This window comes from Pezoporus wallicus, unplaced genomic scaffold (genome assembly GCF_028554395.1).
Source record: "Pezoporus wallicus isolate ANWC-B61680 ecotype Strahan unplaced genomic scaffold, APGP_CSIRO_Pwel_v1 contig_865, whole genome shotgun sequence".
Lineage (NCBI taxonomy): Eukaryota > Metazoa > Chordata > Aves > Psittaciformes > Psittacidae > Pezoporus > Pezoporus wallicus.
Window position 1 is genome coordinate 2,289,561 of NW_026636827.1, and position 25,636 is coordinate 2,315,196.

Consider the following 25,636-nt stretch of genomic DNA (forward strand, 5'->3'; position numbering starts at 1 on the left):
AACATTTCAATTTCATGAGCAACTTTGGGATCTCTTGCATTGTGGTATGAAATGGGTGAGTGTTTTATTCTGAGCTTGTCATGTAATCAGTAGTAACCTGATTTACAACAGAACTTCAAAACATTTTTGCTTTACGCTTAACTAATTGTTTGTGCCGGACTTAAAGTTCACTCAAGCCATAGGGCAGTAAACTATTTTTAGCCCAAGCTGCATCTCCTAGAATATGCTAACTTGCACTAAGAAAACTTGTTCACTGTTGATGGACTTCCTAACAGAAATGATCCATAATTAATTTAAAAGATCCTTCCTTTTGTGCCACTACAGGTAAACTGATTGTTAGATTTTTAAATTAATATTTGCTGTCGAAGAAAGTTTTTCTGATTTAAATTTATTGTAACAGCTTGCATCTCTTCCATAAAAGCAGCGAAGATTATTTTCCATTATTCACAGTCTAACTTATTGAAAAGTCAGGTCAGAAGTTTAGGAGGTGGTTTTCATTTGCTTACAAATAAGCCTATCTTGCAAGCAGAAGCGCATATCTTTTCATCTGTGTGGAAGGAATTTTCTTTTTTATATTTAAAACAGGATATTACTTAAAAGAGGACTTTACTGGGAAAATTTGACCTAGTCAGTTATTTCTTACAGAAGGTATAAAACGGAAGTAGTAGTAAAATATTAATGTGTATATCATTGCAGTAGATGCATTAATTTACATGAAGCATTTCATTAGGATTGTTTAGTTTCTCCAGAAGTGACTTTAAAACAGTTTTTTATGTTGCAAGAGGGACCTCTTGTGGCAAAATTGTATTGCCGTGGCAAAATTGTATTGCCATTGCAAAATCATTATTGGATGCAAGGAGAGTACATTTCTTGACTGTTTTGTATTTTGCTTCTGTTCTTGTTTCCTTGTATATAGATTCCAAACTGAAATTCAGACAGTGAACAAACAGTTCCCCTGTGAGCCATTTAAGTTTCTGGAGCCAACTCTGAGGCTGGAATACCGTGAAGCTGTGGCCATGCTTAGAGAGGCTGGTATTGAGATGGGTGATGAAGAAGATCTGAGGTACTTTGGCAGTACACAAATGTGTCAGTCTTGTGAAAGTGTCAGTTTTGTACGGTTCAAGTGACAGCCCTCAAGAAGGAGTCACAAGCTTATAGAGGAATAAACAGTACTTGTATCCAACTCTCTTGACAAATAAATGAAAAGGATATGAAAATAGACCTTTTTAACGTAGACTGTATGTACAAACTCTGAAATCCAAAATAAAGTAACTTAAAACATAAAGTGAGAGTAACTTGACCTTCTAAGGATAAGAAGCACTTGTTTTTCTAACAGTTGTGGTCCTTCGTGTGAGTTGTCACGTCTTTGAATAGAATTAAACAAAATGATTCTTCAGTCTTAAGGTCTTTCTTGTCAGTGACACATTCCCACTTCTTTCCACCTCTTAGGAAAAAGATTAAGCACGTATGATTGCATTCCCATCAGTTTACCAGAAGATGGGTTTAACTAACTGATTATATACAAACTTTTAAAAAGACACTTAATAAATGAAAACATTTCTGTTCTTCCCTGTAATATATCCAGTACCATTAGGGTAATATATGAATTTACAGTTAAATGATCTGCATGTTGAAGAAGTTTCAATCATAAGAGTTTGATAGAGCAAAATAATTTCTTCGGCAACTGCCTATGGTATTTCTCAATTAATTGTGCCTAAGAAGAAATGGCTGCACAAGGTGTATGCCAATAGGAAATAGAGTACACAATTCTTCAGTAATCAGAATATTGGTGATTAGGAAGTAGTCATATTAAGAGCAACAATATCTTTAGGTATCAGTTAATTTAAGGGTTTTCTAGGACTAATACAAAATATTTTGGAACAAAACAAATATCCTTTATTTCTGAAATTTTTCTGCACAATCCAAAGCATTCAGAAACAAGTACTAGAGTTTCTAAAAGGTATGGTGCATAAAATCCGTAGCTTGAAATCTTTTTAGCTTTGTGGAGCATATAATCAGCCCAAGTTTAAATAATTTTAATGGTGATAAATCTTTTTCAGCACACCTAATGAAAAGCTCCTGGGACGCCTGGTAAAGGAAAAGGTAACAATTATTTTAGAATAAATAAATTTGTGATTTAATGTGAAACCTGACGTCTTGGAGTCATTGGGTTGGGATAAATGCCTGCGTCATGTAAAACAACTCTTTACACACTGATCGAGAATAAGGTATCTCAAAACATGTAGAAGTTGTGACGAGTTTGTGATTAGCATAAACATTTTTTAATTGTTGACTCATTCCCATTTTGTTGCTGCTTAGTTAATCTACAGACAGTTTTGTCTTAAACATAATAAGCTGTTTCAAACTATTTTCAATCTTTTATATTTATTTCTATCATCTTTTATACTGAGTACACCAAACAGGATAGTATGTTCCAAACCCAGATCTCAACATAATTAAAACCAACCAACCAAGCAAACCATATTCTAACTAAGTTTATAGGAGATGGGCAAGTACATGTTACTACAGAAAAACATTTTACTGCTAAACATTTGTAAATTTACACAAGAAGTACTGGAAATCAGAAAAATAATATATGACCTCTATTGGTAAGTATTATCTTTTTAAGGTAATAGTGTTAAATTTGTGGAAAGATATTGGAAGATCTTTTTTGCTCTGTTTCAAAGATTCACAACACTGGTTATGTCTTCCTCTTTTAATTTGTTCTTTACATCATTTTCTCTTGTACTAACTGTTTAAATTACATTCTTTCAGTATGACACGGACTTCTATATTCTTGACAAATATCCTCTTGCTGTGAGGCCTTTTTATACAATGCCAGACCCAGTACATCCTGTAAGTAACATTATTTGTTGTTGTCAGTGTTTTTTTTTCAGTTTAAATTATTCTGTGTGAATAATTGATGAAATTAAATAAATGATGTAATAAAGTATATTTCTGTGATCCACTGTTAAAGTTCTGATAACAAGATTAGATCAGTGTTATGTGATGTGTAAAATATTTATAGTTACTCTTCACTGGTGAAAACATACTGGAAAGAAACAAATCTGGCTAAAGCTAGGAGAGCTTTATGTAGAGATCTCCATGGTCAGAACAGTGCTGCCATCACTGAAAAGAGGCAAATACATTCTTCTAGGGTAATAGACACTTTAACAGAAAATATACTTTTTTAAAATTGTTAGGAATTCCCCAGTTCATTCCTAAATCTGGGGTAAATATCTTTAGAGCATCTTTTGCTGGGATAACTACATGCAAATGTAATATTTTTTCAGAGGGCATGTGTATAAACTTCAGTTTTTAAAATCAGCTCTAGTTTAATGAGAGGAGCAAAAGGGATGTAATTCCTGACCAGACTCCAGATACATTGCAGTCTTACTGCACAACTTTGGATACTTCACTTCAGATAAGTGAAGTTATTGAGAGGTGCACATTTGCCACATAAGGATGGAGCAACTGTACGTGGGAAATAAACTCATCTTTGTTTTTCCAGAAAAACTCTAACTCTTATGATATGTTCATGAGAGGGGAAGAGATCTTGTCTGGAGCGCAGAGAATTCACGATCCTCAGCTGCTGACAGAAAGAGCCCAGCATCATGGCATTGGTAAACAACATGAAGCTGAATTTTTAAAAGAGTATAAATCACGATTGGATTTGTTTCCTTTAAAGGAAGAATTTGGGGGAGAATTTATTACAAGGTGGTAGTGCTAAAATCATCATGCTGTTTCATTCTTAATGCATCTAATTCTGTTTCACCATTTTAATCTAGAGTGGGGCTATTAAGAAAATGGTTAGTTTCCCACCAACACGTTGATGAAAAGGAATTGTTTACAAGGACTTTATAGAGAATGTAATACAGGAAATATGTTCAACAGAATGAGGGTAGACAAACAAGTCTACTTCGGTCACGCCTCTCTCTACTGAACTGAGAGCAAATAAGCAAGTGTCCCTTGGTAAAATTAAAAAAAAAATAAATAAAATCTCAGCAGGTACAAGGCCAGCTAATAGTAGAAGGGTAAGAGTAAATCAGGTGATCACAAGAGTAAAATGTAGGTTAAAACTATTCTTTCAGTGAATGGCAAAAAATGAGTAGCTCCCGCTGTACCAAGATGGAAAAATAGTTGCAAATCTTTACTTTCTTACTGCAGTTTATTCAAGAAATCACCATTTTCTGTAAGTCACATGAACAGCTGGGCCTAGCTCTTACTCAGTTCTACAAATTCTTCCCTAAGTTATTAACAGCATTATAAAATCAAAACTGTTATAATTTCTAAATAGCCCTGGATAATTTACATGTTTGATGAGTAAAACCACACAGTTTGTACGTTAACTGGTAAATATTTTGTTGTGTTTGCAGTTCTCTAGTCACTTGTATGTTTGGCTTGGTGTTCATTAAGCAGGTGAGAAACATGTCTTTTTCCTCTCTAGATTTGGAGAAAATAAAGGCTTATATTGATTCCTTTCGTTTTGGTGCACCTCCACATGCAGGTGGTGGAATAGGTAAGTGTATGTATTTTAATTTTTATTATTTATTTTATTATTTATTTTAATTCTATTATTTATTTTATTACTTATTTTGTTATTTTATTTTTTATTATTATTTTTTATAAAATGAGAATAGTAGCCTTATTAGGCAAATGCATGGGACTGTTTATGATGGAGAATTTAAATCATAATGGCATGATCTGGCAAGTTTAAAAAGCAGGTGATCACAAGAAAAAGTGTCCATTTATTAGCCAGGCACATCACTTTCAAATTTGACCAATGAGGAGAATTTAAGGAAGCAAGAAAATGCTGCATCATGTATGGATTTATCATTGCTACTAATACAAGAAGCCACTGGTCTCTTAGTGCATTTGATGAAGCTCTTATGTAGTGAGGAGAAATAATTGATTGCTTGTCATCTTCAGCGATTTGACTGAATATCAATGATCAGTTTGGGTCATGCTAATGGTTTTAGCAAAGGTACTGAGTCTTTGTGTCTTGGCTGTATTTTGCATGTTAAAATGAAAAAAGATAGCGTTTAGGTATCTTAATTATAACAATTTACATTGCTTCCATTAGCAGGATGAAGCTGTTTGTGCATGTGGAAATAGGACACTTTGTAGGTCCTCATCAATAAACACAGTTATTTATTTGATTCAGTCTTTCTGCATTTGCCTTATTTTTGTAAAGTAGGTTTAGTACATTCTGAGCATGTTCTCAGAACAACTAAGTTTGCCTTCAGTAAATGCATTACATCTATGATACACTATTGAGACAACTGTTTTGAAATACCTACAAGATGATCTACATCTACCTACATCTATGATTATGCAGTACTTGGGAGCCAGAGGAGATGCAGCATTTGCAGATGATCCGAAATCATTTAGGCCAGTAAGAGCTAACATCAAGGAAACTGAAGCGACATCTCTTCTGCACAGTAAATGCTCCACATGGCGCACCCCAGAGGTCAATCCAAGTACCAGCCAAACGGGAGATGCTGAGAGAGTTGAGGCTGGTTTCTAGCTGTTTCACATGGAAACCTTAATACAGGAGGGCAGTGCGTGAAAACCAGTGTGTGTACAGGGATCATCATAGTGTGCCTGGGATGCATGTGTAGCCCCACGGGTTAGGAAGTTTTTCCATGTTCCACAGTACATACATAATAACCTCTAAGATTTCAGGAAGGAAGAAGACAATCACTAGTGAAATATTTATTATTATAAAAGATATAAGCAGATAGTTACACAGATACATATTGCTGAATCTACATTTTTTACTGTAGAGAGTTTGGAATAAGCTTCCCCAACTGTAGGTTTTTTCTGTTTTTTTTTATGGCACTTAATGTCTCTTACTCTGAAGCTGTTAAGACTGGTTTGGGCTATGCTGCTGTTTACTGTATTCAATATATGGTTCTCCCAGTTACCCACTCCCATTTCAGTGTTCTATACCATCTTTCTTAAAAGTCCAAAGTGATTCAGGGTTGACCATTGCTTATTGATACACTTTCCAAATGAAGTCTGCATCATAGTATATAAAATGCCTGGCTTTGGTTCTGCTTTCTGTAGTCAGAGATGCTGGCGCATACATGCCAGTATTTGGTCACGCTACTATGTGAGGCTGACTGTAGGTATAGAGTACCAGGTTGGAAGGGACCTCATCTGGTCCAAATACCTTTAGCTTTTTAAGAGTTTCAAACAAATGAGTGACTATGCTGATGGGTTTTTTTTTCATTTTTTTTGTAGGGCTGGAAAGAGTAACCATGCTGTACCTAGGGCTGCATAATGTTCGTCAGACCTCCATGTTTCCACGGGATCCCAAACGACTGACACCGTAACATGAGCTGCTTTTGAAAGTTTGAGATGATTTGTCCTGCAGATATGATACAATTGAAAGTATTTCTGCTGCTACTGATGAACCTGTATTGATTTGAGTATTGTAATACACAATAAAGAAAAAAAGAACATCTGATTTCCTGAAGTGCTACAATATTTTTTTTTATCCTTAACTCTTTATTTAAAAGACAATACTTGAACAGATCAGGACTTTTTGTATTGGAAACTGTGCATTGATTTGAGCATTGTAATATCCAATTTTTTAAAAAATTAAAAAATCTCATTTCCTAAAGTGCCACAATATTTTTTTTTTTTTTTTTAATCCTTAGCTGTTTATTTAAAAGACAATATTTTTACAGATCAGGACTCTTTGTATTGGAAACTCTGCATATTTTTAATGAAAATGTGATACACTGAGTTAGTATTCTGGTGTCACATTAAATTGTATCATGTTTCTACATTTTAATAAATTATGCAATAAAAATTCTGCTGTTTTAACTTATGTCAGCAAAATTGAATATTCTGAAGTAAATTTCTAAATCGGGAGGATGGCAGCCAGTTGTTAATTTACATGAGTGTTACGCAGAGAAGCAGGTGAGAAAAGGAACAGTCTTACAAAAAATACTCATGAAATTGTGAAAAGCAATTGCAATAAATCTCTCAAACTAAATTAGATGCAGTCTGTCTTCATGGCTTTTGCTCTGTATCCTCGCAAGATAATAGTTGATCAAGAGTCAGTTTGGGTTTTTTTTTTTTAGGCCTGTTCTTTATGTTACTATTTGAGAATGGACAGAAGGTTACACACACTCATAGAATACACAAGGATATGTAATACTTCAGAAAATAACTGAACTGTGAGTTTGAGAGCAGGTCAGCCTCTAGGGTAACAGACAAAACAAATCATCAAGCATTTAATGTATCTATTGCCAATGAAAGAAAAGCAAATAATGTAAGCCAACCTATTTCAGGGTTTTTTTTTTCACTTGTAAGTGCTGTGAACGGCCCAGTTGTACATCTAGAGAGCTGAGTGTTTCTGGAAGTCAGAGTACTTCCAAAATTCTTTCTGGACATTCTTTTTCTCAAATGAACCACTTACTTGAACCTCCTCAATTTGCAGTGATGTGCAAAGCTACTACTCTTCCTCCTCCCAACTAGACATACGTGCCCTGCGTTTGGATAGGAACCAGTGTCTGAACTTTCCTTTTATAGACCTCATCTGATAGTTGTTTTTCAAGTTTAAAACGTTTTTGTAGGTGTGGCTGCCAAAGAGCAAAGGATTAAGTTGCTTAGTTGGGCATTGCAATGGAGTTACTCTTAATATTCATACATATTTGTAATTCCCAACCTAATTTTTGCTTAACATGCTACATGATAAAATTTTCATTAGGAGGTATGGTTTAGAAAGTCTGTGTTATTGTTGCTACCTTGATTTTTAAATGTCAGAGAAGTCACATATTGGTTATGCTACAAAAAGGTCAGTGAGGCTGTGTATAAATTGTGTAGAATTTCACAAAAGGGCAAATCACCTTTTGCAGCTGCCACTGAACAAGACTTAATTTTAATGTTTTGTGACAAGAATTCTCCATTAGAAAACAATCATACTAAAGGTCAGTTAGGTAAAGTAATGGAAATGTCAAAGTTAAACTTACTTTAGAAGTCACACAACTCAAGGAATAAAATACTTTGCAGCTCTGCTTATCAGTCTGATGTAATTAATTTACCATGGAATATTCCGCAAATTATTAACTTTAAAATCTTACAGTGTACCCAGATGTACTTTACAAAGTTAAGTGGATTACAAACACGTCTTATCACCACAGACAATTTAGTGATGAATCCAAGTTTCAGAACAGTTGTTTTATTCAGCCAAGCCAACTGGAATTAATTTAATTACCTTTATTCATACAGAACCAGCAGTATATCCCACATCGGCAGTGCATCCTTCTAATAGGGAGCAAAATTACTGACTTACATTTCATGCCAAGAAAAAGACCTGTTTTCTTGCTCTAAATTTGGCAGCAAGTTTTGTGCATACGTTCCTGTAACAACAGTGCTTATCCCCCGTGCAAGAGTTACTTGAGCTCATGTTGTAGTCTGATTTATTCACTTTGGCTGCACAAGAACGAGAATTCGGATGGAGGCCCTAATTCGTCTGTATGCAGAATCTTTTCATGCAGTTTTTCTTAGCTAACTGAAAATAATTATGATCATAAATCAAAATGCATTTGTCCTCAATGTAATCTTAATGGGATACTTTAGTGGGAGCTGCACATTGTTAGAACTCTTTTTGAAATCTTGCAAATAGTAATTGCAGAACTCTATGTTGCTTCCATAGGTGGCAACTCTAGTTTGGTAGTTCTGGAAAAAAATCAAACCTGTATAGTCGTGTTTCCAGCAAGGTGCAGGAAGTTAAGCATTTTACATGGAGTCCACATTGCTGCTGCTTCTCCACCAGTTAAAACGTTTTGATTTTTATCTCTTTCATGATCTACAGTGGTAATTACACTTGTGTAATTTTTTTAAACTAAGGAACTATGAAGGATATGGGCAAGGGAGTCATCTGCTCAAAACAAACACAAAGCTTCAGTCTGCTTCTGAAGTTTAACTACATTTTCCTGTGGAAACCTGTCTGTGTTCACTGAGCTGTCTGAATCTGCCCAGCAGGAAGGAGGACTTGGGCTGTTCTCCTGGCAGCAAAGTGCAGGACTGGCTCCAGTTGGCACACAGCTCATGGAGGTTAACCTTGATGGGCAGCTTAGTACCACAGCTGCTTGCTCCCTCCCCACTGGGCCAGGGGAAGAGAAAGGAATTGTAAAAGCAGAAAACCTTGTGCTTCAACCCCAGGCCTGTCAATTCCAGGTGTGTCGGACACCCCTCCAGGTAAAAGCAAATTGTGGCCTGCACTTTGCTGCCAAAGGGAGGGAGGAGAACGCATTAGCAACATCTATTGTGGCACACCACTTGGCTGCCTTGGACTCCAGTGCATACTGGGTTTCCAGCATGTCTCATGGAGTGGCACAATTTCATTCAGGCCACAGGAGTCCACTGCCAGCTTCCACCCCATGCACCCTGCGTCTGCCATGGGTCCCCTTTGAGCATGTTCCTATGTGCCAAAAAGAGCCTGGAAAACCAGCATGTTTTCTTGACAGCCATCTCTAGAGTACACAGCTTGTCCAAATGAATTTTAATTACTCACTATTTGTTGTTTGTGTTTTATTTGCATGCATTTTCTATATGCAATTTATTCACTGCAACTTTTAAAAATGATCAAGTTTAACTATTTTCTTATTTTCTTTGGACTTAAAAGAGCATGCAAGCTTAGGATAAACTGTAACCAGTTGTGCGGTTTTTCTTTTACTTTGCTAACTTTTTAAACTGTAGCTATCTTGAAACAGAAAAAAAACAACCAACCAAAAACCTCCAAAAGCTGTAATCATGCACTAAAGCCCAACAGTCTGCATTAAAATAATACCAGCTTTAAAACAAAAAAAAGACTAATCCAGCCAGAAACTTTACTCTAACCTCCACAACGAAAAGTGAGTAAATCATGCAGAGCTGAATCTTGCTACACCCCATAAACCCCAAATTGCCAGGCAGCCTTTCCATTGTGCAGTTAGAAGTCTCTGTTCACTAAATGGCAAGTGCACTGCAATATGAAATAACGGTACTGCAGGAAGCTTGTGCAGCTAGGGCTTTTTAAAACCTTTCAGAACTGAGAGTCAGCCCTTAGCTGTGGTAATTACAGCAAAGTTCCCAGTTAGGCAGAGACTAATGACTTTGCAGGTGGCAGAGCAGTTCTAAGCAATTTTTCATAGATACTGAAACAGTTCCTGCTGGCAGGCAATCATGTGCCACCAGCTGCCATTCGGTAATGGCTGTCAGCCATGACACCGCTTGGCATATGCTACCTTACGCCATCCTACTCACGAGCCTGTTACGAACAAGGACAAGAAGTGTCCAAACTCGAGCCCGACCCTCACCTAGCTTAATTTGCGTCATGCTCACCTGAGGCTGGTCCTTTAAAAGCTGGAGGTGCAGCCTAACCGGTCGGTCTTTGTCAGCGAGACGCTGCTCAAGACACCTCCAGCACGCAGCTTAGGGGCTTCATAGTTCTGAGCCTCCTCAAGAGTGCTGGCTGTGCCAGAAGTTGTAACTTCCGTTATTGTACCTGGCCTGCTTCTCCAGTAAACTAGCAGCCTGCTCAAGTTCACTGCAGCTAAAGACTACCCTGAGACCCCCGCAGCAGACACCTACATGTTTATGGGACACCTTCTTCTACCTGTGGAGGTTAAAGTCCTCCACAGCACCGACAAGCTTACAGACAAAGCTAATCAACCCCTCCAGCAAGTAGCGGGAGACAAAGACCCGGCTGGGATCAGAGTGCTGATGGCCGGGGCTGGTGCCTAGGCCACCCGACGCTTCCTGCCGCCATCCACCCGCTGAGCCTTTCCCCCCGCGGACAGCACTCCACCGTCAGCCCGATCCCAGACCGAACCCCAACTCCGGCACACCCCGCGCTTTTGGCGCGAAAAGGCGCGTGAGGGGAGGGGGAGCTAGGGCGTCGGGGCGGGGCTCTGCTGGACGGCAGCCGCCGATTGGCCGGCACAGCGGCGCACGTGGGGTGCGCTGTGGCGCGAACCGCTGTGGGGCCGGGCTGGAATCGGAGCAGCGGTCGGGATGGATCTGGCGGTGGGGAACGCGGGCGCGGCGCAGCAGCAACAGCAGCTTCGCGATGAGGTGGCCGAGAAGTGCCAGAAGTTGTTCCAGGACTTCTTAGAGGAGTGAGTGGAGGGGCTGGGCCCGGCGGAGGGCGGGCAGAGCCGCCAGGAGGCGGTGGGCCGCTGCGGGCCGCCGGCTCCTCAGAGGGAGCCGCCATTTGGGTGAATGTTGTCAGGGCCTGTCGCCACAACCCGCTGTGTTTCAGTCGGGAAAGCTCTCCCGTCATCTGGGCCCCCTGCTGGGACACTCCCCTGTCGTGAGGTGTCTACCGTGCAGGAGGTATAGGAAAAGAGCACGGTGCTCCCTTGGCTGGCAAAATCTTCCCCAGGGAGGTTTTGCGGTCACTTTGTTAGGTGCGTTTGGTCCCTTCCAAAGACGTTTTTTGACAGCCAGGTTGCAAATCCCTTTCAGGGCTCGAATGCTACACCTTAATACATCTGGCTTTCCACATTTTGCTTCCCCAGGGACCTATTAGCAGCAAACAAGGGAACTGTTAACATCACCTTGAGGAAACAAAACCCGGTTTGCTGGTGCAGAGTCGTTGTTAAATCATAAGTAAGTTTCTGTGGGGCAAACCTACTGTATGGAGTGCAGACCCGGTGCGTCTGTGCTGAGCGGTTGATAGATGCAGCAAGGTGGCGGAAGAAGTATTGTTGGAAAGGCTTTTGCAAGGGACTGTGGGATGGTGTCATTCTCTTGCACACTCCTCAATGCCTGTGATCCTTTCACTCGCCTTCTCTCCTGAATTCAGAAGTATCTGATTGCTGCCTGATGTGTAACTGTGAAACTCTTTCCTGAATCACTTTCAGGTTCCAGAACAGCGATGGGGAGGTCAAATACTTGCGTGATGCTGAAGAACTGATTCGACCAGAGCGGAACACTTTGATTGTAAGCTTTGTGGATTTGGAGCAGTTCAATCAGCAGCTTTCTACCACTATTCAGGAGGAATTTTACAGGTAAGGTGTACTGAGAACTTAGCAATGCTGTGGTCTCGTGACATCTTTTACATGTTATATAAAAAATGAAAGGTTTGTCTGCTTCTGTATCCTGAAAACACACTTAAGATTTTTTTTTTTTTTTTTCCCTCTTTACTGGATCAGAACTTATTTCTCAATGGATTCCTTTCTGGATACTCTTAGCTAACTAGGCAACTGCATTTATGCTGATAAAGAAGTAGGTGGTCAATACAGGAATAAGGAATAAACTCTAGAACTCCTTGTTCTGAAAATGTGAGTCAGTGGCTTATTTTGAGAATCATCTACTTAATACAAGGATAACAGTCATAATATGAGACTTTAAAAAGTCAGTTTTCAGACAATAAAGCAAATGGCATTATTATGCAGTAATTGCATACTTAGCGTATTTAGATTGGATTTTGTGTGTTCCTACAGTAATGGGGCAATAAAAGCCAGAGCCTGGAAATGTATGATAAAAGCCTTTGGTGTAGTCTAAAGCGAAGAAGACATTTTGATAACTTCTTTAAAATTTGAACTTCTTTTCTGTATTTCAGGGTGTACCCTTACCTCTGCCGAGCAGTAAAGACTTTTGCCAGAGACCATGGAAATGTTCCTGCAAACAAGGATTTTTATATTGCATTCCAAGATCTACCTACCAGGCTCAAGTAAGATGATTACTAATTCCGAAAACTTGTACATTTTTACTAGTGGAAAAGAAGTGTCAAAACATACTGGAACTGTTTTGGTAATACAGTGTGAAATGTACAGTTGACCAATACAATTATGAAGAAGTTTCCTGGTCTTGTGGAGGTTATCTTTTGAAACATTTTTTCATTTGTGAAACATTTCAGATACTTGCATTCATCGCATTCATCATATTCCTCAAACAAATGTGACTTCTTGAATCTAACTGTAATTTAGAGTATGTTGCTGTTGAAGTACCAGTGAAGTAGCTTTTGCATTGGTTTGACCTTTAGTATTAATCCAAAAGTTTATGTAAAATCATAAAATGAGAATATATTCTAGTAACCTCGCTTCTTCTGTCTGTTAAAACTGCTCTTTAGTCACAGACTGAATGAAACTAGTTGCATGTTAGTACTTGGGTAGTATCCTGGACCTAAAAAATGTCAACTCAATAATTTAATCTTTTTGAATTTCTGTTTTAAACAGAATCCGAGAGCTAACTTCGTCAAAAATTGGTTCACTGATGCGTATCAGTGGACAGGTGGTGCGTACCCACCCAGTCCACCCCGAGCTTGTAAGTGGAACCTTCATGTGCCTCGACTGCCAGACAGTGATTAAAGATGTGGAACAGCAATTTAAATACACACAGCCAAACATCTGCAGAAACCCAGTCTGTGCCAATAGGAGGAGGTTCCTGCTGGACACAAACAAATCAAGATTTGTTGATTTCCAAAAGGTACAGTGGTGAGGTCGGGGGGCGATGACAAATACAAATGATGTTTCTGTGGTAGTTGAAAGGTGTTGCTTGTACTGCAACACTCTGAAGACTGTTAATTTTGGTTCTGTCAATATCAAGAAAAGACTTCAAGAGAAAGCACTGGAATTTATGCAGATAGTTTCTTTCTTTCTGTGGAAGGCTTATGTTTAAGCATGGGAATTATGAATATAATCAAACAGGTTTTGTTGTATGATGATGAAGTAAATCACTGAAAAACCACGTATTTGAGCCACTGCTAGTTTCATGTTGCAGGTACATCATGTCTAGTTGTTTCATAGGAAAAGATGTGTCTTTTAGTATCTGCAGTGTTTTACTCTTCCCAATTGATTTGCTCTACCAAATCCTCAGCACTTCACATCTTGCAATGATATTTTGTGTCAGTCACATTAACCGGGCTCTTCAAGTTGCTTTTCCTAGCCCTCAGAATTGCCATTGTGGCCACCGTGTATCCTCTTAAGTTTCTCCAAGGCTCCTTAGATACTGATTAGTGAAGGAATTTTTGATTGTTTGTCTTACTGTAGGAGAAATTTCACGGTTGATGTGGATGGCAGCAGTCAAAGGCTACTTACTGTCTTTGTTAGCTGGTTAGCTTTAGAAGCATTTTCAGATTTGGTGACATTTGCTAAGTGCTTAATATTCTCCCTCAGGTTCGCATTCAGGAGACGCAAGCTGAGCTGCCACGCGGTAGCATTCCTCGCAGTGTGGAAGTGATCTTGCGCGCAGAAGCAGTGGAGTCTGCTCAGGCAGGTGACAAATGTGACTTCACAGGGTCACTGATTGTTGTGCCTGACGTGTCCCAGCTCTCAACACCAGGTTTGTTGCTACTGCTCGTGACCTTGATGAGGTGTCCTTCCCACTTGTTCTGGGAACTGCTGTTCTGACTCCCACTCTTAATGGCAGGGGTGCGCGCAGAAACCAGCTCCCGGATCAGTGGGACAGAGGGCTATGAAACTGAAGGTGTCCGAGGACTTCGTGCCCTTGGAGTCAGAGAGCTGTCATATAAGCTAGTCTTTCTAGCTTGTTATGTTGCACCAACAAATCCACGGGTGAGTCTGGGGAAAAAAATAATTTTTAAAGGTATTGATGATTTGCGCTGTTATGGCTTTACCTCAGATTAGGGAGTGGGAATAGGTAAAGCTAAGTACGTATGTGTATCGCCTTCCTGTGCATTTGACTGTCTATATACTGATTAGATTTATACAGCAGGGTTTTTTTTTATTCTCCTCTTTATTGTTCATAGCAGTTTTCACAGATGTGATTATTTGCCAACGTTATCAATGTATCGGTTCTAAAGAGGTAACTGATCCATTCATTTCTGTTCAGTTTTCATCCATTTCTGCAGCATTTGCTTTTCCTCCAGGAAATCCTGGAGGTTTGTTTCATTTTGTCAGAAGGAAAACAGTTATCCTTGTTCCCTCTTGTTTATCACATCTTGGAATGTTACTACAGCATAATGAGTAATATCGACTGTGGCTGGGTTAAAATATCATGGTATGATATTTTAATCTACAGTTCTGCTAGCAGCTTCACCGTCACATATGATAAAACCACTTTTCCAAGTGTAAAAGTTTCCTGACTCGTTCTAGAGGAATGAAGACCTTGTACATTCCAGTTATTGAAGAATGCTTACAAAGGCAAATTTTAGCCAGAGGAAGCAGTACTAATTTACTTGCTCTTTACTCTGTGGACAAAGGTGTCTTTTTGGTTTTCAAAGTAACTGAAGTTGCATGCTTTTGATTTTGGTCCCTAGGAAATTGTATATTTTTAAAGGTATAAGGCAATGAGCTCTCATTTGGTAGTGACCACGTTACTACTTTGTTTATCTCCTTTTCTTTAGTTTGGTGGAAAAGAGATCCGAGATGAAGAGCAGACTGCAGAAAGCATTAAAAACCAAATGTCTGTGAAAGAGTGGGAAAAGGTGTTTGAAATGAGCCAAGATAAGAACCTTTACCATAATCTCTGCACCAGTCTCTTCCCCACTATCCATGGTAAGAGTCCATTTGTTGCTTCTTTGAGGAAAAATGTCTCTTGTGAAAATACAAACTCGTTTTGCTGTCTGTGTACTGCTGTTTGGGAAAACTTGAGAGCTGTATGCCAACTACCATAAACTCTCTCCTCTAGCACTGGTTTTGCCAGTAAACGAGAATCTATTTCCTGAGTACTTGCTATGCTTAATCACACGCTTGTGAGTTGGGCTGATGCCAACCTTATGAAGTTTAACCATAACAACTGCAAGGTCCTATACCTGGGCCTGAGCAATCCCAGGCACAGCTACAGGTTGGGCAGGGAAGAGATTCAGAGCAGCCCTGCAGAGAAGGACTTGGGGGTGTTGGTTGATGAGAAAATGAACATGAGCTGGCAGTGTGCGCTCACAGCCCAGAAAGCCAACCATATCCTGGGCTGCATCAAAAGGAGCGTGACCAGCAGGTCCAAGGAGGTGATCCTGCCCCTCTGCTCTGCTCTCATGGGACCTCACCTGGAGTATTGTGTGCAGTTCTGGTGTCCTCAGCATAAAAAAGACATGGAACTGTTGGAACAAGTCCAGAGAAGGGCCATGAGGATGATTAGGGGACTGGAGCATCTCCTGTATGAAGACAGGCTGAGAAAGTTGGGGCTGTTCAGCCTGGAGAAGAGAAGGCTGTGTGGAGACCTCATAGCAGCCTTCCAGTATCTGAAGGGGGCCTATAGGGATGCTGGGGAGGGACTCTTTATTAGGGACTGTAATGATAGGACAAGGGGTAACAGGTTAAAACTTAAACAGGGGAAGTTTAGATTGGATATAAGGAGGAAATTCTTTCCTGTAAGGGTGGTGAGGCACTGGAATAGGTTGCCCAGGGAGGTTGTGAATGCTCCATCCCTGGCAGTGTTCAAGACCAGATTGGACGAGGCCTTGGGTGAGATGGTTTAGTGTGAGGTGTCCCTGCCCACAGCAGGGGGGTTGGAACTAGATGATCTTAATGTCCTTTCCAACCCTAACTATTCTGTGATTAAGGCCTTCAAGATATTAGTCAGAACAGTTGGCTTTGCTATTAGGTGATCTGCCAGACCCTACATAAAGTTGACTGTTGGGTGTGAGCTCTATTTTATATGGGCTTCTTTCAGAAGGTTTAAGGGTTCCAATAGTTGTATGCATGTATGTGTGTGTTTGCAGTTCTTTTTGGCTCAGAGCTAGTTTGAGGACTTATGTTGTTTATATCTGAAAAGTTTGATCAGCTGAATTTGGTTCATATTCTGAGCCTCTGTAGCATCAAGCAATTCAGCTGCTTTCTGAGTCAGTCTGCCTTGAAGCTAAATCAAGCCCATAAATGCAGTTATAGAGGATGTTTAGCAAATAGGTAAATCCTGAGCAGATGTACCCAAATGCTCTAAAATTCTAGTGGGGTGAAGTTTCTTTTAAATAGGAAGAATGTGGTGTGTTCTTTTGGATTTTTAATTGAGTTGTCTGTTCTGGGGCAGGTAATGATGAAGTGAAACGTGGTGTCCTGCTGATGCTTTTTGGAGGAGTTCCTAAGACCACTTCAGAAGGCACTTCATTGCGTGGGGACATCAATGTTTGTGTGGTTGGTGATCCAAGTACAGCCAAGAGTCAGTTTCTGAAGTAAGCATCTTACTAAAAACAAAGTATTTAAGCATTGTCCAGAGTGACAGGAGCTATACATGTGAGCTGTGCTTTTTCCATGTTAAGGAAAAGGAAGTAAAACATTTGAGAATATTATCCAGGAATTGTTTGCATGTGGTTGAAGTATTTGAACAGGGCTGAAGCAAACTCAAGTTCTTGTGATAATCACAAAAAATGAAGTATTAATTTCTTAAGTTTTTCAAATGACATTGTATATTAAAGTACAAAATTTATTTCCCATATAAAATGCCAGGCAAATGAAATAATTATTTCTGCCCCCTCCTGCATTTTTTTAGTTTAGTCAAAGTGGGTAGGTTTCAGCACTTTGAACAAATCGACAGCTGCTAGCTCTGAGAAATAATTATGAAATAAATAATTATGCTTCTAATGCTTTTTAATTGGAAATTTTATTCAGTATGGTTTCATTTTGCCATGCTGTTCATTGACTTCAGCTTCACGGAGAACAATGCAGAGGTCCTTGCAGCATGCACTGCAACTCAGAAATCTAGAGGCACCACAAAAGCTGCCTTAGGCTGCTTGTGGTCAGTCTCACCACTTCTTTCTATGAAGCCATTTATTCCTTTTTGCTGATTTTTTTTCTATGGGCTGTGTTAGCTTGTGAAGTCAGCAGAAGACTCGTGGGAAATGGTCCGGATTATTTTTTCTGCTAATGTAACCATAGGTAAATAATAGACTTGTGAGAGACTGCAGTTAGATAAGGGTTAGTTTCCAAGGTTTGCTCAAACATCATTAAGAGGTGAGAAGGCCTACCTAAATATTAATTGCTTTCTGAAAGAAGGAGCAAGTAGTTTCCTGAGAGATTGAAAGCAGCTCTGTATTGCAGCTATCTTGTTTCTGCAAAATTTAATTGGACTTTAAATTCCTCACTGTTACTCCTCTCCTTAGGCATGTAGACGAGTTCAGTCCTCGTGCCGTATACACCAGCGGAAAAGCCTCCAGTGCTGCTGGTCTGACAGCTGCTGTTGTGAAAGATGAAGAGTCTCATGAATTTGTCATTGAAGCTGGAGCACTGATGTTGGCGGATAATGTGAGTCCAGGAACTAAGGTTCCTGCATCCTGGAGTGGTTTTGACTAACGACAGAGTGCCAAATTGTCTTAAAGATGCTTTTTTTCCCCCCAGAATGATTGAACTGGGGTGACATGATTTTTTATTGCACTGCAGGGGGTTTGTTGCATTGATGAATTTGACAAAATGGAACTGCGGGATCAAGTAGCCATTCATGAAGCGATGGAGCAGCAGACTATATCCATTACTAAAGCAGGAGTAAAGGTAGTTTGCGCTATTCCTCCGATTGTCTAGTCTGTACTGTCACTGGACTGTTTGTTACATGTACTGATCTAGCATCATCTGTCAGATTCTCATGTCAGCAGCCTCACTGTGGCAAGACAGAGATCACTTGCCTGCAAAGCTTTTGTGTCACATACCCCCGGAAAAAAAAAAAAAAAAAGATCAGAAATGTTACTGAAAGGGGAAAAAAATGTAGTAGAGGACAGGAAACAAAACGAGAAAATCCTAACCTTGAAGTAACCCTGACAGAGGATATAGATCGGTGCATGTTTGTATAAATGTGTATTTGCACTGTGAGAAATGGAGTGTTGTGAGAAGCAATTTTAAAATTTTATTTCAGTATTGTTGGCAAGAGTGTGACAGAGTTAATATATTGATACATCAAACTGTTTCTTGGGGCCAAGACCTGGTTAGAACAAGCTGGTTGGAAGAATCTGGGTTCTTCTGAGGAGTGATGGTTGTAATACCTCTGTTGAAACGTTATCTAAAAGATATTGTGCTGACCTATTCAAATTGCAGTGAGCTGATTTAGCAAGTGGTCACAGACATTCTCTTCTTCTCTTTTTATTCGTATTTTTCACTGCCAGGCTACCCTGAATGCCAGGACCTCCATTTTGGCTGCAGCAAACCCAGTTGGCGGGCACTATGACAGATCCAAGTCACTGAAACAGAATATAAACCTGTCAGCGCCCATCATGTCTCGCTTTGATCTTTTCTTCATTCTTGTGGATGAATGTAATGAGGTAATTTTAAGAAACTGTCAGATAATTTATGTCGGAAAATATCTCTTGAGGTTTCTAGTGTAACTTCACACTCAAGCAGATCATAGAGAACAGGTTGACCTGGTGAGTTTTGAGTATCTGCAAGGATGGGGATTCTGCAGTCTCTCTAGGCTCCTACTGCAATGTTTGACAGCTCTCACACATTTAAAAAAATAACTTTTATATCTAATCAGAATTTCTCATGATTCAGTTTGTGTCAGTTGCCTCTTGTCAGTCTGTAATTCTAAGAACAATCTGGCTTCATCACATCTATACTCACCAATGAGGCTTTCTTTTCAAGCTGAGCACACCCAGTTTTTTTCAGCCTCTCCTCATACATCATGTGCTTCTGCCCTCTGACCATCTTGGTGCCATCTGCAATTTTAGGTGAAGCTGATCTAATGCAAGTATCTTGCTTCTGCATTTCTTCTCTGTGTGCAAAGTTAAAAGCTGGCAGTACAAATTTGAATGTGCTCTGTTGAATACAAGGATACTGCCTTTTCATTTTGTAGTGATTTGAGCTGCAAACTTAACACCATTAGTAGTTTTTTAAAAATCACTGGTCGCTAATGTTAAGACTGCTACCACCTGTCTGTGGCATTTGTCTTGGGAATGCGTGAGAGAGGTTAAAGTTGGTTCAGCGCTATTCTCTCCACTGTTTTGCTCAGAGTGATTATCTATTTAAGAAGGGACTCATGAAAGAGATAGAATAGGCCGAAAAGGAAGAAAGCAGTTCCCATGCTGCAGAGTGCTGCTTTCTGCCTATTCTGTGGCTAAGTTGTAACCCAGGAGAGTTCCAAGAGGTTATAAATCCTAAAACTGTCTTTTGTCCCTTCTCCGCTATGTTTCCTTCAATTAAAAACCTCCCTGGCATTCTCCTGAATCTTCTGGGAGAGAGTCTGGCTTCTGGGAAGGCTAGCTCTGCCATGAGGATTGCAAGTGAGGGAGGGGAATGTGAAGGAAGAATATAGCTGCTGCTTTGATATTTGGCTGACTTTGTGAAAGTGATCTGACAGAGCAATAATATCCCAGGTTACAGATTATGCCATTGCCAGACGCATAGTGGATCTGCATTCCAGAGTAGAAGAATCTGTTGATCGTGTCTATTCATTAGATGATATCAGAAGGTATCTGCTGTTTGCAAGACAGTTCAAACCAAAGGTAATTCTATTTTCCTGTATAAGTTGTTCTGTATGAGGGAGATCCAAAGAAACAGTAGCATGCTATTTTTTCTGGCAAATGCAAAGACACTTAGTGTAGAAAAGAGCTCTAAACTCAGTTATTATGTAGAAACATCACATAATTCTGGAGCTATGTACTTTGGGGATTATGTTTTTAACTCCAGTAATCCAGCCAGCCTAGCTGAGACTGTTTCCATCAGTAGTCTTAACTCTGGTGGCAGTTCTTAACCTCTGTCTTGAACAATTGAGGGCTTGTGTCATAGCTTTCGCTTACTTCAAGGGCATGGGTTATTCAACACAGCTGCTGCAGAAATTTTTGTGTTTCATTGATGTATTGCTTAATGTCTTTATTTTAAAAGGGTATTGTTCCTCAATATTTGTTTGCTTTCATTGTGGTAAAATACAGAATATGGGAAACTGTTCTAAGTACAAATTTTTGTGGTCTGTCCAAATAGCAGCTTGGAGGGACTGTGTGTTACATTCTTCAGAAGTTCTTTTAATATAGTTCCTCTCAAATGGAAGGAGAGAACACCCTCTCTTACAGAGTTTTGAAAACTCCCATTTCATTCCCATGTGGTAGGGAGTTTGTTTTCCAGCTGGATCTGTGTATGTGCAGATAGATTCAGGCAAGGAAGTGTGTACACAAAGCTGTAGTGAGAGTTAGTATATGGAGTATATGCTTGTATGTACATTTGCATGCAGAACGAGAGGTAAAGAAACATAGAGCAATCTAGTAGAGACAGACATGAATTATACCCAGAAGCAAGTCAGTGGAACAGAAAAATAGAAAATATCAAAAATCTGCTGTAAAATAATTAGTGTGTCAATGTACTTACTGTAATATCATTGTTGCTGTAATAGTTATTGCAATATAATTTTAACATAATAAGATTGTCATTATATTTATCTATTATAAATATAGCATAGAATATTTCAGAGAAAAGAATAGCTACTACAAAAACATCTGGGGAGTGCCAATCTAATGCAAGAAGAATAAGATTTAATACTTTTAACATGGCAAACTGTCATATAATCTGAATGTCACAAAGATATCTAAGGAGTCCGAGGACTTTATAGTGGAGCAGTATAAACGGCTGCGGCAGCGTGATGGCTCTGGAGTGACAAAGTCGTCCTGGAGAATCACAGTGCGACAACTGGAAAGCATGATTCGGCTGTCTGAAGCTATGGCCCGTATGCACTGCTGTGATGAGGTACCATGATGAAAGTTTGTTTATGATGAAAGTTTGTATAAGTGTTTATATAAATGTTGTGGGAGCTCTGGCTATGCTGTTTGGCTGTGGTAATGTACATATGCAAATCCTGTGGGTGAAAAGGAGAGCTTGGATCATGTTTTCACTTGTTGTCACACTCTGAATTTGTATGCCAGAAATACTAGTTTTAAGGTATGTCTTGTAAAACTGAGATCAGCTGGTCCAAACTGAGAACTTGCATTTTTTTGCAGTCTCAGCCCGTTATCTGTCAAATCGTGGCAAACAGGGGCTATGTGACACATGCAGTGATAGAAACTTGCTCACTGGTTATGTAAGAAGGACACCCATTGGGTTCTTTTTAATTAAATTCAGCTTATACAGAAATAGATGGCTTTTAGCTTATGGCTCAGCTAGAAATGATTTTTCCAGTTTTTGCTTCTAAATTTTGGAGGAGAGTTCTCATTAATTACATGGGGTTTTTTGTTTTGTTTTGGTTTGGTTTTTTTTCCATGTTGCTTCTGTTCGGACCCATTTCTTTCATGTTTCTTGCTTCACTGATCTTCCTTCAAAATGTTCTTGGCTTATGTAAAATTTTTATCAACTCCACATGATTGCTGAAGCCTGAAAGATTCATCAAGTTTCTTATTCCCTCTTTAACCTTGTGTGAACTGAGAGGAGTTGTAGTAGGATATAATTTGACTTGTAGAGTCTTTGTTGCTTAGGATTAACCAGGTGAAATAAAAAAATCCTTTGTCAGAGGTGAATTTCTGGAGCTGTTGGGGGGAGGGGAAGCTTTAAATGCTTTTTTTAATCAAATCTTACCCAGGTTCACCCGAAGCATGTGAAGGAAGCTTTCAGGCTTTTAAACAAGTCCATCATTAGAGTTGAGACTCCTGACATCAATCTGGACCAAGATGATGAACAGCAAATGGAGGATCAAGAGGAGCAAGATGGAGTCAATGGTAAACTACTTGTAGAGAATTTTTTCAAAGGGGAAGGTGCTTCCAGCCTTTTACCTTTTTTGAGTATGCTTCTTTTCGGTTTCTCACCTGTTTCTCATCTAAGGACTCTTGACTTCTACTCTTAACTCCCTTATTTCTTCAGCCTCCTTGTGGGTCCCCTCACCTGATTGATCAATAAAACACTTTTCAGTGGATTAGAGTATTAAACAGTTAAAAGATGTTACAGATTTAAACCTGAGCATGTATCCAAACAGGTGAAGCAGAAGCTCCAGCTGGGGTCAGTGGTGTAGTGAATGGGATCAATGGCCATTCTGAGGATGTGAACAAGGATGTTGCACCCAAAGCTTCTCTTAGACTGGGCTTCACTGAGTATCAGCGAATTTCTAATCTCCTGGTGCTGCACCTTAGGAAAGCAGAGGAAGGTAAGTATTTTTTTATTAAAAAGATGGCAGACCCTGAGTTCAGGGAGCAACTGTTACTGCATCTCATGATGTTACATTTGGGATTTGCACTCCTGCTGAGACCAAAATTGTTAGATCAGGTGTGAACCTGTACACGTGGCAAAACTACATCTGATGATACAGATAAAACTCCTAGCTCTGGTTCTTCAGTCTTTTATTGAAACCCAGGAAGTCAAGTAGCATGTCAACAGAGCAGATCCAGGAAAGAATTTGTAGCATTTACTGGTTTAACCTAACTAGAAGAGTCAGCAGCAGTGAAAATTGTAGCAAGACCTTTAATGTGTGCCAGCAGCCACAGCCTAAAATATATACTTAACCAAATAGCTGCAATGTGCCAAACGGCTGCTTCATTCTTGAGAAGATGAAATATTTCTCTTGCAATGAGGCTGTTGTGAAATGCAGCAGTTGTCTCATATTATAAACCAATGCTACAAAATTTTGGAAGGGTGTGGAGACCACAGTACATGTTCAAAATGCTGAGTACATGTAGAAGGATGACTTCTTCAGCGTTGTGTGACAGTGATTTTATTTTGCCCTCACAGCATACTTGTATGAGACCTTACAGCTGCTTTTTCTTGAAGCTGAAGGCTGAGGTGGTAGCTAGGCTGCTCACTTGATTTGTAAGGTACTTGGATGTATAGACCTGAAAGCTTCAATTCTCAGTCTGAATGTCTCTAATTAAACCATAATACAACAGCCTCCTGTACAAAACATGATGTTTCAAGAAACAGAAGAAAGTTTGAAAAAAAGCATGAAGTTTGAAAAAAAGCATCTTAAAAAGCATGTTTCTCTTTTCAGCATTGTAAATGTTAACATATAAATGCTTTTCTCTTACACTTTGAATGGTATCTTACTGATGCTGTGTTTATGCAAATTATTTCTTTGCAGAAGAGGATGATTCGTCGTTAAAGAAGAGTGAACTTATTAATTGGTATCTAAAGGAAATTGAATCTGAAATAGAATCTGAAGAAGAACTAATAAATAAAAAGAAGATCATCGAGAGAGTCATTCACCGACTGACACATTATGTATGTATAGAAATGTGTGGATAATGAAAAAGGGTTTTAACTTACATGGTGCAGTGATTCATTTTTAATAGAATACTTTCCTAATTTGAGAAACGTGTTTTGTGCTTTTGTGTTATTGACCGATGCAGTATAAATACCTTATTTGTTTAATGCCTGCTAAAATAGAGAAAACGCTGAAATAAGTTAGAGATATGTACAAGTAAAAATTGAAACCGCCATCTTATGTCCTTATAGAAGTGGAAGTGATATTTTTCTGTATTTCTATGGTGTTAGCTATACATTAGGATACAGCAATACAAAAATTGAGTTTATTCAATGGATGACTAAATCATGGGGGCACTAGGGCAGTTTGGAGGACAAAGTATGAAACTATAAAGTACGTCTCACTTTTAAAGACACAAACCCACTTAGATTGAAGTGTTCCCAGAAAGCATACAATATGTAAGAGTTTTCCACTGAACATAATTGTTAAGATCAGGAACCTGTTAAAGAGGGAGTTCACAATTAAAAGGGCTAAATAATTTATCAGCAAGAGCTGCTACTAAAATAAAAAGGAGATGCCTTTCAAAAAGTGCAAACAAACCTTTCTGTTCTTGTTTGAATACAAATTTTTGTCTGTTGCAGGACCACATTCTGATAGAACTGTCCCAGTCAGGACTGAGAGGATCCAAAGAAGAGGAGACTTTTGATGAAGATCCATACCTGGTTGTCAACCCAAATTATCTGCTGGAAGACTAAGGGCTGAACTGGATTGTAGAGCTGCCTGGTTACTTGTTGGAAAATGCATTCTTTGCTTGCAAGGGTTGCTATACTATAGCTAATATCCTCAATTCCTATGAATGCTCTACTGTGGAATGTGCCAGTGTGCGGTTAGTAATACATGATTGCTCATTGACACTGAGTATACCTGGAAAGTTTTTAAAGAAATTACACATATATTAGGTTTGTCACTAATTCTGGGTTTCAGTGCCATCATCCAGATGATAAGGAGTATCATGGAGATGCTTCTGTTTTAAGCAAGAGGAATTTTGCATTGTTCTTCTATTGTATTTAGTAGAATTTCTACGCTATCGTTTTTTACTCTTTTTCTTATTAACATAAATAAAAGATCATAAAATGTCTGGAGATGTCTGGGGGTGGATTTGTTGTCACTTACATGTGGGATTGCTATTTTCTATGCTTATGCTTTGAGGCTGAAAAAATAGTGATGTAAATGTTTAATGCCTTAAGAAAGATTACATTTCTTGGGTGACAGATGCTAGTTTTTATGAAGATTTTTACCTTCCATTAATGGGTAATGAGAAACTCTGATTACTTCTCTTTTTTTTTAGATGGACTAAAGGTGTGTATGCTCATATTGCATATGTAAAATAGAAAATTGAAAATAGCCAAGCCCAAAGCAAAGCTTAAGGTCAGGAGGTCAGAAACCCTCATCTTGATGAATGTCTGGACTTGTAAGTGAATTGAAAACTGCCATCATTTGTGAGGGAAATTTAAGACTGTATATGTAAACTTGTTTGTAGATTTTTCTATAAGAAATTTTTACTTAAATTTCTGTTGTAATCACTTATTTGCTGTATGGTATGTGATTATTAAATAATCTATTAAAAATTAAAATACCTGAATATTTC

At 39.0% G+C, this 25,636-nt stretch overlaps 2 protein-coding genes across 2 annotated transcripts in view; both read left to right on the forward strand.

Moving 5' to 3' along the window:
- DARS1 (aspartyl-tRNA synthetase 1) overlaps positions 1-6,570 on the forward strand; it is a 41,741-nt gene extending 35,171 nt beyond the window's left edge. Inside the window, exons 11-16 of the mRNA XM_057401847.1 lie at positions 917-1,063; positions 2,061-2,103; positions 2,776-2,856; positions 3,512-3,623; positions 4,448-4,519; positions 6,247-6,570. Of these exons, the coding sequence (XP_057257830.1) occupies positions 917-1,063; positions 2,061-2,103; positions 2,776-2,856; positions 3,512-3,623; positions 4,448-4,519; positions 6,247-6,338 (547 nt within the window). The 3' untranslated portion in view covers positions 6,339-6,570. The remainder of the gene's footprint in view (positions 1-916; positions 1,064-2,060; positions 2,104-2,775; positions 2,857-3,511; positions 3,624-4,447; positions 4,520-6,246) is intronic.
- A 4,387-nt stretch (positions 6,571-10,957) lies between these two features.
- Positions 10,958-25,126, forward strand: MCM6 (minichromosome maintenance complex component 6). The gene is made up of 17 exons (XM_057401843.1): positions 10,958-11,117; positions 11,865-12,011; positions 12,566-12,676; positions 13,182-13,431; positions 14,121-14,286; positions 14,374-14,519; positions 15,311-15,461; positions 16,930-17,071; positions 17,999-18,140; positions 18,276-18,383; positions 18,989-19,144; positions 20,195-20,323; positions 21,393-21,554; positions 22,381-22,516; positions 22,771-22,938; positions 23,866-24,005; positions 24,630-25,126. The coding sequence occupies exons 1-17, from the start codon at positions 11,014-11,016 to the stop codon at positions 24,741-24,743; spliced, it is 2,472 nt and encodes an 823-aa protein (XP_057257826.1). The 5' UTR covers positions 10,958-11,013; the 3' UTR covers positions 24,744-25,126.
- The last annotated feature ends 510 nt before the right edge of the window (positions 25,127-25,636 follow it).